Raw genomic sequence first — 12,739 nt, 5'->3', positions numbered from 1 at the left:
GTATTTCTAAATATACCATTTCGATTGTTCAAATAACAGATCAAATAATATTTGTGGCTTAGTCTCTTCTAAAAAGGGTGAAGAACTATTTCTGAATAATTCTTATGATATTTAATTCGATTTAATATTCTTCATTATAAATCAAAACATTCAGATTTGTTGAATGCCCTCTTTCCATTTTTTCTAATACTTATCTGCATCCAAACCAGTCTTAAGTCATAATTGTTTTATCTTAAGTCCAAATAGATTATGAATTGTCTAAAATTGAACTAAACATGGATGAATAAGAGTCTTTTTGGTAGTGAAGTGTTTTTATTTTTTTTAATACTTAAAATTTTTTTATCTTCTATGTTAAAAACACTTCTTAAAATCACTATCAAACACATTATTTGAGAGTAATTCTAAAAATGTTTTTAACATTTTTAACATTTGAATGATAAAAGTTTTCAATTATTCAAAATATTAAAAACGCTTCCTATAATCACTATCAAACAAACTCCTACTTCCAAATGGCTAAAAATACGTTTGGTAGTGATTCTTAAAAGTGTTTTTAACTTTTATAATACTTAAAATTTTTTAAGTATTAGAAAGGTTAAGAGGTTAGAAACTTTTTCTATAATCACTATCAAACACACTCTTAGAGTGTATTTGAAATTAATTTTTGGAAGTATTTTTATTATTTCTAACACTTATTACCTTTTAAATATTAAAAATACTTTATAAAATTATTGTCAAACGTATTTTAAAAGTGTGTTTGGTAGTAATTTTAAAAAATATTTTTAACTTTTCTAATATTTAAATTTTTTTTATCTTTTAAGTATTAGAAATTATAAAAATACTTTCTAAAATCACTATTAAATGCATTATAAGAATATATTTGGTAGTAATTGTAAGGAGTGTTTTTAACACTTTTAACACTTGAAAGATAAAAAAATTTATGTATTAGAAAGGTTAAAAACGCTTTCTATAATCACTATCAAACGTGTTATAAGTCTCATTCAAACTTTAGATTTAAAAATTAAAAATCTTTTGTATTAAATAAAAATATACATACATTCCCTCCCCCAAAACTCTACCCATATCAACCTCCTTTGGGCTTGGATGTCATTGGCTGGGCTTGCACAGGTCAAACTGTGGCCCAAGTTTGGTTCTGGGCCGAAAAATCAGACCACTAGGAGCTATGGACCAGAAAGGGTAAAGCTGTCATTTGGCTACTAAAACTACTACGATAGACCGGAACATGAGAAAAAAAAAAAAAAAAAACATTTTTATAGATGTATATTAGGGTATGCGATTAGGGTTAGGGTTTTGTTTGGGTTGGATATCTTCTTCGGCATTTAGTCGACCTGCCACCACACTCGCTGTTTCTCCTTCTACCATCTCTCAATCCTTAGGTACTTTCTCTTTCTCTCTAACATGGAGTCATAGACTTCTATTCATTTTCTTTATAACCAAACGGAGATTTACATTATTTGTGTTGAATGTGGATTCTGCTTCTTCGTGTTTTCTTTCTCCAACCTCCTGTTAGCTGCTGAGAAAACTTAGAAGTTTTATGTTTTGTGTTGATTCGGTTATGGGAAACGAGAAACTTCACGCGGCTCAGATGAGCTGATGGTAGTGTCAGGCTCAGCTCATCTGAGTTGGATTTGTTTTATTTTTCTTCTTTTTTGCAGCAACCAAACCCAACATTATTGATCCATTATCGCTGATTTATTTTCTTGCCCTTTCTCACCACCTAATCAGTGTGATTTTTTTTCCTCATTAAAGCTTGTGATCAAGAACAGGGCAAGGACTATTACTAGGGGTTTAAGGTTAAGGAGATTTCGAACTGAAAATTTATTTTAAAATGCAGGTGTTGTCGAGGAGAAGGGAGTGTGAAAATGGTGGAGAAGACAAAGGGAAGGAAGGAGGAAGTGGTTACCAGGGAGTACACCATTAACCTCCACAAGCGCTTACATGGATGGTACGCACCTTTGTAGCCGACTCCTGTTCATTTTGTATCATTTATGTTTTACCATATGCCTTTTTCATGTTGATTCAATAAATTGATTTTTGTGTTAGGTTTTTTTTTTTTTTCACACGTATTTTTCTTTTCCTCCTAATTGGGGCGTATCTAATTGAATTGTTACTGCGTATTATGCTCGCTTTGTAGTTGTATCACAATTTGAATTCGGATTATGTAATGTAGACATCATGTTATTTGTTCTAAGGTCTATTACTTCACAAGCATGCATGTTTGTCCTACTGATTGGTTTTGAATCCTTTGTAAATTTATCAAGTGCATGTAGTAGGACTTCATGGAATAGAATCACCTATCATGTAAATGAGTTCTTTTGGATTTTCTAATCCACAACATGATGAGTTTTGGTGGTGATAGATAGTGGAGGGTCGGGACTGAGCAATTCTGGGCAGAAGCTGGTGGTTGGATATTTATGGACAAGTAGGGTTGGTTGTGATTTACAGCATTACTTCTATGGAGAAAAAAGTAGCGTTTTTGAAGATTTGCTCTCTTTGGAGTATGGTGAGTGTGAAGCATGAATGTTGGGATTCTGTTTGATGAAGTCTAGAGGGATGCAGATGGGAGTTCTGACCAAAGTGCATGGTAGGGATTGGGATTTAAGAAAAACTGAGTTTTGTTGAGATTTTGTGAGCACAGATCAATGATGGACAACTGTGGCCAGAAGGGGAAAGGAGAAAGGGAAAGGGGGGGGGTTGGAGTGTGTGTTTGGCTGAGGTAACAATATGGATTCTGCCCATCTCTTGTTTTCCACCTCATGGATTCATGTACATGGGCACATGTTTTTAATTCCAGAGCCATCACCTAATCCATTTGTGTTGGACCTCCCAAACTTGTGTTTATGGCCTCATAATGTCCTTTCTGACTGACAAAAAAACTCTGCAGTCACTAATTCCCATGATATCACGTAAAATTCAAAACCTTATCTCCACTTTCTCATTCCTTTACCCTAGTTGTGCTTAGACACAACCACTGGCCCTCTTTTTGCAATAGCAGCAGCACCAGAAGAGCTATCAACTCAACTTTAAGATTCTAACTTTGCCACCTCATCTAATTACCTTCCTTCTGTATATTGTTCTTTGCCAGATCTTGTGGCACCAATCCCATTTATCCCTCCCAACCACCATTTTGGTGACAAAATTACCTTACCTCTTTATTCTACATTTTTGTTAAGTGTCAATTTTTTCTGTGAGGATAATTATCTGATGCTAACCTGGGAGGAAATGGGATGGTACTCATTTCCATGGAAAAGAATCCAATGGCATTGAAGAACCACCCTAGACCTTCTGTGCAGTTCTTCCTGTGGCACTGTGGCAGAAAAGAAGTAAATAATGTCAAATATTCTGACAAATATAGGTTAAGACTTCACAAGGGTTCTGATTACACTTGAGTTTCTCTAGCATATAGATACAAATAGGTAATGACTTCAATTTTTTTCTCTAGCATCATTTGTTTTTCCTTGTATTTTTGTGCTTCTGGATTAAGTACAGAACACCAGTGTATATCAGGCCAGTGAAAGTGATTAATTAAATACTCTCCCATAACATGGATTTGTAAAGTTTGATTTGGTTCAATTTTGCATATTTATGCTGTTCTGTAATGTGATTGAAGTTGAAGCATAATTTCACTGCTGAATCTACCATCTGTTGACCATTTATAGGAGATTTAATCTTTCTAAATCACTGTAATACAATTTCTAGTTTATATATACTTATATGTTTTTTCCATTGTCTTTCTAAACAACAGCACATTCAAGAAGAAGGCTCCCAAGGCAATAAAGGAGATCAGGAAGTTTGCACAGAAGGCCATGGGAACAAAGGATGTGAGGGTGGATGTGAAGCTGAACAAGCACATTTGGAGCAGGGGAATTCGAAGTGTCCCAAGGAGGATTAGGGTTCGCATTGCTCGCAAGAGAAACGATGATGAAGATGCCAAGGAAGAGCTCTACTCTCTTGTTACTGTTGCAGAAATTCCTGCAGAAGGGTTGAAGGGTTTGGAAACCAAGATCATTGAAGAAGATGATTGATTCATCACTTCTTTTTTTTCTAGAACAAAAACCATACTTGAGAATTTTGGTAAGCATTGAGTGTCATGAGACTTTATTATTAGTACTTTCAGATTACTTGGTCAATGTTTGTTCAGAACACCAACTTTGGTATGTCTTTTGATTGTAGCGACTCCATTTATGTTTTAGTGCGTCTACCTTGCAACATCATCTTCGTTGCAAACTGGGTGGCTTGATGAAAAATGGCCATTGAAAGAGGTAATTCTCCAGCAAAAAGAGCAACTACAGGGTTAGGTTATTATAGGGGGGCATTTTTATTCAGCATTTTGTAGTTTTTAGTGGGAGTTGGCGAATGAGGTTATGCTTCTTGGGCCTACAGTGTCGGCTAAGACTCTACTACACCTATTGTTGACCCTAGGATTGATGAAATGCCACTTGTTCTGCCTTCCATGCCATTAACGGTGTTTCATTGTAAAACAAAGGATTTAGGCTTCGCAATCAGATCCTTGAGCTTCCACAGCATACACTGGTGGCCGGCACTTGCATATTAGAAATTTCCTGATCACAGTCCCTCACAAAAAATAAAATAGCTCTTGTAGCTTGAAAACTACATAGGTATCACCAATCCAACTACCCCAACAATACCGTAAAATTAACTCCCCTCGCATCTGTTAACGAACTTTTCAATGTGAGCTAGTGTTAGCCCCCTTGACTCCAAACGCTGAAGCATTAGGGGCCTCATGGGGAGGCACCATTAGCACCTTGACCTTGCATCTATTGATCGTAACTTCTCATTGTGTATTAGTGTCACACCTTGACTAGCATGATGTGGAACGAAAGCCCAGTACCTTGCACTACTCGTGAGTGGTTATGGTTTAAAGAGAATTGGTAGCATGTCAGTGTATGAGGATGAATGTTATGGGTGTTAGGGGTTGATTCGGCAGTGAAGGTAGCACACGTGGCTGCACAAGGCTCCAAATGGATGGCTAAACTGTAGGACTCTATTGGGTTGGAGATTTTTCTTTCAAATTCAATACATTAAGAGAGTTTCTAAGCGGTTTAGGATTTGCATGAAAATTCATTATACCTGTGAAAACACTTACGATGTCTCCTCCCGTTTGACTAGAAAAGACTTATAAAGTTCTTTGGTAGCTCTCTTTAAAAATGGTGATAAAATGAGTAGCAACCGTTGAGCTACTCCAAAAACATGATCTGGAGCCTTGGGCATGGGAAAGGTATAAGCACACATGCATGGACGCAAAGCCATAAGGGTAGTGCAACCCATGAGCACGACGCCATGGGAAGTAGCTATAACACACGACATGAGCTATACATACCTCAAATGGAAAGAATTAGTAATGTTGGCATTCAATGCATCATATGTGGGTCTTGGGTTGAGAAAAAAACTTGGCACACATAAACTACATTGTAGCAAAGATGCAGACGAAGAGGGGGGTTGACACACATTGAGGTGCCTATACGATTTGTGGACTAAGTTGCGCACACGGGCTTAATATGCTGCAACACTCAGCATTGGTGAAGACTGAAGACCAAGCAAAGGTTGTTGGCATGACAAAAACTTGACACCTAGAGACATAAGAATATTGGGAGGAGCCTAATCAAGAAGATGACACCGAATATGGGGTGTGTATTGTGAAACTTAGAGAAGCAATATTTTACTGTTGCTCAAATTCCTTAAAATGAGCAAGTTACAATTACAAGTATATACCTATCAGGTGATGCGAAGCTATGGTGGCCTATTAGAATCAAAGATGATAGTAAGTTTGGTAGGCTCAGATCATCACATGGAAGACCCCTAAAGAAAGAGTGGAAGGATCAATTCCTTCCCACAAACTTGGCTAAGATGGAAAAAGAGTCTCTGAAGAAGTTGAAGTAGATTGAATTTGTCAAAAGACTATTATAAGTGTTTTGATTCTTGAAATGGAAGACATGTCAAAGGTAGACAAGTTATTTAACTTCATGTTGGTATATAGGGGTGGGATCAAATTAAGGTAAGGCACTAAGGAGTAAAGGATCTACCTATAGCCATAGTAGCAACAGTTTGCCTTGTTGACTACAAATTAAGTACCCTTTCTTCTTCCTCAAGTTAGAGGGTTAAAGGGGAGTCTAAATATGGTAAGAAGAACAAGGGAAAATAAAGCAAGAGGGTAGACATGGAAATCAAACCAGATCAGGTTACCTAATGTTGTGTTTGAGGTAATTTAGAAGTTTATTGGTGTGCTGTTGCCAAAGCTTCTCAAGAAGCTCTTTCCTAAAAGGCTTATTGATCATCATATTGAGCTAGTGTCAAGGCTACAAACCTTTTACATAAGCGCCCTATTGAATGTCCCAACACGAGCTGGTTAAACTTGGGAAATAGTTGATTAAGTTGCTAGATTCAAGCTTGATCCAGCCTTTATGAGCACCATATAGGCCATTAGTGTTGTTCCAAAAGAAGACAGTTCTCTAAGGATGTGTGTGGATTATCATGCCTTGAATAAGTTAACCATCAAAAACAAATTCCCTAATCCTTTGGTTGTAGATTTATTTGATAGACTATTTAGGGCTTCTCATTTCTCAAAGTTGAACCTGCAATTTGGGTATCAGCAAGTTTGAATAGTAGAAGAGGATGAGAGAAAAACTATTTAATGACTCAGAATGAGAGTAAAGAATTCCTAGTGATACCATTTGGGCTTTCTAATGCCCTAACAACCTTTTGTCAGTTGATTAATGATGTTTTATTTGATTCCTTAGATGTTGTTGTAGTTACCTCGATGATATAATGTGCATACAATCAAACACTACATGTAGCCCATTTGCACAAGGTGCTAAATTGAAATCAAGTTTTTGGGTTACCTAGTATCATATGGTCAAATTCAAGTGGATGAAAGGAAGATGAAGGCAATCAGAGATTGGTTAGCACCCACCAAAGTGTTGAATTACACTCCTTGGGCTAGCTAATTAACCATCATCACATCATAAAAAGATATCAAAGATTGTTGTGACATTGGTTGGTCTTTTAAAGAAAGGAAGAAATGGTGTTAGGGAGATGAATGCTAGAAGGCCCTTCATAAGTTGAAGATGTTATCTCTTTGGAGCTCATCTTTTGGTTGCAAGATTTGGCGTTACCATTTGAAGTCCACACTGATGCTTTAGACAAAGCCCTAGGTGGAGTACTAGTGTAGGCATAGCATCATTTTGCCTTCAAGAGAAAGAAGCTGGATAAGACTAAGCAACAATATTCAACTCACAAGAAGGAGATGACTATAGTGGTTCATTGCCTAGAGCATTGGAAGCATTATCTATTAGGTACTAAGTTTATGGTGGTGATTGATAAGGTGGCTAACTCTTTGAGACTCAAAAGAAGTTCTCTTAAGAAAGAAAAATGGATGTAAACTAGTTTAACATTAACCTTGCGGATTTTAAATTTATGAAATCTTGACAAGAAATGCTTGAAGAAGCAAAAGAAAGTTTGGAAAAAGCTAGTAGACATATGAAGAAGTATGATGACAAGGGAAAAAGACCCTTAAAAGTTGCAAGTGAGTAATTTAGTGTTGCTAGATCTTACACCACATATTTGAAAAATGATGAACAACAAGAGGGTTTGATCTATAAATATAATGGTCCTTTTATAGGGATGAAAAGTATTGGTGTTGTGGCATATAAGTTGAAACTCTTGGATAGATTGAAAATTCATCCCTTTTTTCATGAGAGTTTCTTGAAGCCCTTTCATAAGAATTATTATCTCACTAAGGTGCAGCAAAAGCGCGCACCTTTGACTATCTAAAAGCAGTTTGAGCAAGAGAGTTTCAAGATTTTGGATCACCAAACTATGGGGGCAAGTAAAACGAATCGAAGAACTGACTGCTTAGTCTATCGGAAGGGGACTTTAGAAATTGAAGCTAGTTTGGAGAGGGATACAACCTTATGATTGCTTGAAGAGCCATACATGAGTATTTGCAAGCTAAGTTGACGAGGGTGCTAACTCTACCTAGTGGGGCTGGTTTGTTAACACCTTAACTAAGATGACGTAGACAAAGGTCTCATGTTGTGGCACCTTGCATCCATGGGTGTCTATGGCATGTGGGGTGGCATGCTATGACTGAGACAATATGAAAAACAGAGGTGCTTGAGAGGCTTGGTACCATGTCAATGCATGAGGATTAGGGTTATGGGCACTGAGGGTTGGCTTGGTGGTGACTAAAGGGTGGCAGCACATGTACGTGCCCACACAAGGCACCACATGAGTGACCCAATTTAGTTGAATTTAAAGTATAGGATTTTGTTGGGAGATATTTCCTTCAAAGAGGATGCTAAAAGGGAGTTTCCAAGGAGTGGAATATTTTTTACAATTTTCTATAATTAAAGAAAATTTATTATGCCCATGGAAGCACCTATGATGTCTCCTCATATCATATTAGAAAAAGACTTAAAAAGCCAATGATTGTACCACTCCAAAGGCATGGCATGGACCCTCAAACATGAGCAAAGAGTGATGGTGAGCATGACTAGTACACATGTATAGGCGCAATGCCATTAGTGTGGTGCAGCCCGTGGGCTCAATGCCATGAGGTACAACTTCTGCACAAGGCACAGTTTATGCATGCGTAAGACAGAAGGAATAAAAAATGTTGACACACATGAATTAACAATGCAATATATATAGATGACAATGGCTGAAGTGGCCAAAGTCATATGATAGAACTTATGCCTATCTAATGTATGCATTACCATACCTTTTCTATATGGAACTTACCAAGGTGTCTATTCTAATTTAGGGTTGTGTTGCTTGATGTGCTTCTTGCTTGTGCATCTCATGGCACTTGTAAAGGGTTAGCACTGCACGACATGAAAAATGTAGAGGTTAACTCCGTATGCATGACACCTGACCATCTTTAACTTCAAATACTTTGCCTGTGGAAGCTGATCGGTTGTGTCAGTATTTGTGAAGGTAATACAAATACGAGTCACACCAAACGATGGAGAAAATGCTTCTAATGATGGTACTGATTCGATTGTAGAACATGATGAATCAAAAACCTAATTGATGAGCCACACACTGATCCAATTAAATTTTAAAAAATAAAATAAATATCCAGCAATGGCTAGCAACCACCCCTGTGATTATATCAAAGCCAAAAAAACTATGGAGCAGTAATAGTAATTATCCTCCTGGCAAGGCATACAAAATAAGTGGCAAATTCATCGGTATAGTAGCTCCCTCTGTTGCATGCTTTTGTTTGTAAAGGCTAGGATAGGGAACTCCTACACAGGGTAACTAACCATCGCATATCAGACCCTTTCACTATAGAATCGCCCATCCAAAATTTTTCCTATTTCTGGACTGCAATCCAGCTTGAAATTCTGTATATGCTGTTTTATCTCCAATCAACCAGAAGATGCAGAGGATGAGAATCTTTAGCTGGCTTTGTAGGCATACATGTAGCTGCGAAGTTTTCTTACTTCTTCTGATGACTCATCGAGTAGATGGTCCACATAGAGGCTGAGTGCAGCTCCACTGCAAATTCAATGCATAGTAATGCATTTTCTTTAGTAAATTTACTACTTAGGCATATAAAAAGAGAGAAGGATACTTTAGAAACTACCCCAAAGGTCCGAATGGCAGCCAGATAACATCCCACCGGAACTTTGGCAGTCTACAACACAAACAAGAACCAGATAGGTAAGTAAGCAGATAATGGGTCCCTAAAACACTACCATATCCTGCTGGGTATAAACAGCAGAGTGCACTTCACTGGGACTCTACTTGTGAATAAGGGAAGATGGTGACTCGCATTTCTACACTAAATATTTAATCTATGAGTTATATATCAACTTGCTTTGACAAGCAAATGAAGGAAGAAGTAAGAAAGCAGTACAAATTAGTGAGGACAGGACCAAGTATTTTTTTATACCAGCAGAGTTCACAACACAAACTAAACACTTCTGTATTTCTTTATCCCAACCAAGAATTTCTAATAGACTTTCCAGAGTAAACAAATAAACATCTTGGCCAACAACTACAGAGACAGAAAATTTATCAGAGAAATGTCAGTTGAGAACTTGATTTACCTGAGCATGTAATATAACCAGAAAATGGCCAGGATAATGCCAGCAGAGCAGGAGTACCAAATCAACCACCTGTGAGACTTTGACTTATGAAGTAATCCAATGATGGCCATTGAACATGCTAAGACAGCTACCCAATCTGTTACATGCTTAAATTAATGCAATATTGTCTGACAAGAATATAATAGACCAACCATGTAAAACAATAGCAAAAGCAAGTGGCAATTTCTTGATTTGAATTGGCAATTATAACAAGACACGGATGAACCAGATTAAAGACAATGAGGTACACTTAATTTCCATATCAATCATCATTCTTAGCTAATTGCATTTATAAGGCAAATCACAAAATCATCCAAATAACCAATAGGTCCTGAATATCTGGAGTTCTTACACTAATCTACCTTTTCAAATTCTATATCAGAGAACACAGATTATAACTATATTGAACATATAATTATCTACATTCTTGAGCTTGACCATGCAAAAGAGCCATAAAAAGAAGAAGGAAAAAAAAAAAAAAAAAAAAAAACTAAGTAATAATTGGATTTTGTTACAAAAAGGCATAATGCACTTGTTCTTCTAAGAATTTTAAGTAGATGGAAACTTACTCTCTTGCAAGTGTCTAAACTAGTTTCAGACGTGCGCAGAAGCGCCCTACTCGGCATAGTTTATTTTTATGAAGAATTTATAATGAGAAGACAAAACATAATCATCAATGCAATATTCATCCATATAACAATATGAAGCACCCGCCAAGGTAGCCCAGTTGGTCGGGATGAACACCGAGGTTTGGGTCCCCATGGAAAGTCCTAAGGGTTTGGCCATAGAAGGTTCCTCGGTTATAAAATAAGAACAAAGAAAAAAACAGTATGGAGAGGTTAGGCTGAATAAATACAAGAGAATTTCACATAATATACTTGTCCTTTCTAGTGTTAAACTAGTTCAGAAAGGTAAGTCTCAGAAAACAAGACAATCAATTGCCAAATAAGACCAAGAAAGTTATATCAAATGAAGAATACGGTAAAGAACCAGTGATATCACAATAGGTGGACAACATCTTTATAGCATACTGTGGCACTTTTTTTAAAGAATTCAATTTGTCTAGAAAAACATTGACTGAAGAGAATTATGGGCCTTTTGGGAGTGTTTGGTACATGAGGAATAGGGAATGAGAATAAGAAATCCATTCCATTTCTCATTCATTATGGCATTTGAATTACACATTAGAAACGGAAAGAGAAAGCAAAAACACTACCATGGAAATCAAAACACACTCTTGTATGGATTTTGATTCCTCTCTTTCACATGATATTATGATTTACCTTTATTTCTATTCCTAATTTCATTCCTATTCCTATGTGTCAAACAGACCCTTAATGCTATATCATTCTGGAGCATGATATGAAATATGTAATCAGCATGTGACAAAGACAGAGAAATAGGATAAAGGAAAGAAACAAACCTGCAAAAATGATCATCGATGAGTCAATCTCCTCCATGAAGTAAGCATGATAACGCTGTCCATCCAAGGTCAAAGCAAAAGTATCAACTTTGAGAGAGATTTGTTTGTTAAAAGGTAACTGACATTCTCTCGATTTAATAAAATTCACCAACCAGATTTAGAACAAAATTAGTAGTATTACCCACTAAAGTAATAATTAACTACAATGAACATCTTCAGTACCGGCAAAAAAACAATTGTCACATTAATTTAACTAAACCCTACCAATATATCCAATTTGAACACCCAACAGCATGTCATATCACTCAAAATTCAGACATGGTTCTCACACTCACAATCCGAAAAGGGTGATTCACCAAAGAGCTAAGAGAAATATAAAAGATTGGGATAGCATTTTGAATGATTCATACCAGTTCCCATGGCGATGAAACCTGCTGAAATATGGAGTAGACGAGAAATGCCGCGAAACTAAAGAGAAACACCGCAAAAACACTCTACAAGTCAAGAAATCAATCAGATTCCAGATAGAAGATAACGAATTCATGATTTTTCAAAATTTCGAGGGAATGAAATGGTGAAAGTCAGATTTACCCTCCATAAAAGACTCTGCTGAGCTTGACTCCTTTCCAACGATCGAACTAGTTCCTCTTGCTCTGTTGAGCCAAAAACAGAAACAAAATTCCCACCATTTAGGAAGAAAGAAAAAGGAAAAAGCATAAACCCCTGTTTGGTTGCTGAGAAACACTAGAAACATTTAAAAAGATAAACAGAAAGAAGAAGAAGAAGAGTACAGAAATGAAAACTTCAACGCAAATAATCCTAATAACGGAACCAGGCTAAGTTAAACGGAAGTTTCAGAAAGATCTGAGATTCGGAGTTTCAACCTGTTTTCTTTTTTTTTTAAAAGAGTTTCTAAGCAAACAAACAGAGAAAATAGGGTTGAAGATTTCCACGGAAAGTCACAAAATATAGAAACCTTGAGAATCGATGGGACGAGAATCGTCAAGAGTGGGGAGAGAGAAGTTCTCATCATCAAATTCTCGGGAATTTCTCCTAAGCTTTCTTGCAAGCTTCTTCATCACCATCATCGACACACCGATCAATTGAACTTGGAAGACAAAATGTTCCAACCGTTGATCATGGTGCTTGCCCCTGTGGGCTTCTCCTTCTTAACCGGGCCATA

At 36.8% G+C, this 12,739-nt stretch overlaps 2 protein-coding genes and 1 pseudogene across 2 annotated transcripts; 1 reads left to right on the top strand and 2 right to left on the bottom strand.

Annotated features, from left to right (window-relative positions):
- The first annotated feature begins 1,291 nt into the window (after positions 1 to 1,291).
- On the top strand, positions 1,292 to 4,232 carry LOC117924445 (60S ribosomal protein L31). The gene is made up of 3 exons (XM_034843048.1): positions 1,292 to 1,394; positions 1,853 to 1,963; positions 3,764 to 4,232. The coding sequence occupies exons 2-3, from the start codon at positions 1,881 to 1,883 to the stop codon at positions 4,041 to 4,043; spliced, it is 363 nt and encodes a 120-aa protein (XP_034698939.1). The 5' UTR covers positions 1,292 to 1,394; positions 1,853 to 1,880; the 3' UTR covers positions 4,044 to 4,232.
- A 4,171-nt stretch (positions 4,233 to 8,403) lies between these two features.
- Positions 8,404 to 12,739, bottom strand: part of LOC117925286 — a 32,918-nt pseudogene continuing 28,582 nt past the window's right edge.
- Positions 9,055 to 12,713, bottom strand: LOC117925285. The gene is made up of 7 exons (XM_034844262.1): positions 12,533 to 12,713; positions 12,148 to 12,209; positions 11,967 to 12,050; positions 11,557 to 11,611; positions 10,095 to 10,230; positions 9,629 to 9,679; positions 9,055 to 9,540 (listed from the first exon to the last, which is right to left on the bottom strand). Exons 1-7 carry the CDS (start codon positions 12,642 to 12,644, stop codon positions 9,441 to 9,443), a joined length of 600 nt encoding a protein of 199 aa, XP_034700153.1. The 5' UTR covers positions 12,645 to 12,713; the 3' UTR covers positions 9,055 to 9,440.

The sequence above is a fragment of the Vitis riparia genome, chromosome 11 (genome assembly GCF_004353265.1).
Source record: "Vitis riparia cultivar Riparia Gloire de Montpellier isolate 1030 chromosome 11, EGFV_Vit.rip_1.0, whole genome shotgun sequence".
Taxonomy (NCBI): domain Eukaryota; kingdom Viridiplantae; phylum Streptophyta; class Magnoliopsida; order Vitales; family Vitaceae; genus Vitis; species Vitis riparia.
This window is presented reverse-complemented; position numbering and strand designations above follow the sequence as displayed.

Bases quoted from the DNA above. Each gene is read 5' to 3' on its own strand.
- LOC117924445 (XM_034843048.1), top strand. From the start codon at position 1,881: ATGGTGGAGAAGACAAAGGGAAGGAAGGAGGAAGTGGTTACCAGGGAG. The intron at 1,964-3,763 runs GTACGCACCTTT...TCTAAACAACAG, and splicing joins CACAAGCGCTTACATGGATG to CACATTCAAGAAGAAGGCTC.
- LOC117925285 (XM_034844262.1), bottom strand. From the start codon at position 12,644: ATGATGGTGATGAAGAAGCTTGCAAGAAAGCTTAGGAGAAATTCCCGA. The intron at 11,612-11,966 runs GTATGAATCATT...TTGGATGGACAG, and splicing joins TTTCATCGCCATGGGAACTG to CGTTATCATGCTTACTTCAT. The intron at 9,541-9,628 runs GTAGTTTCTAAA...TTGAATTTGCAG, and splicing joins CTGCCATTCGGACCTTTGGG to TGGAGCTGCACTCAGCCTCT.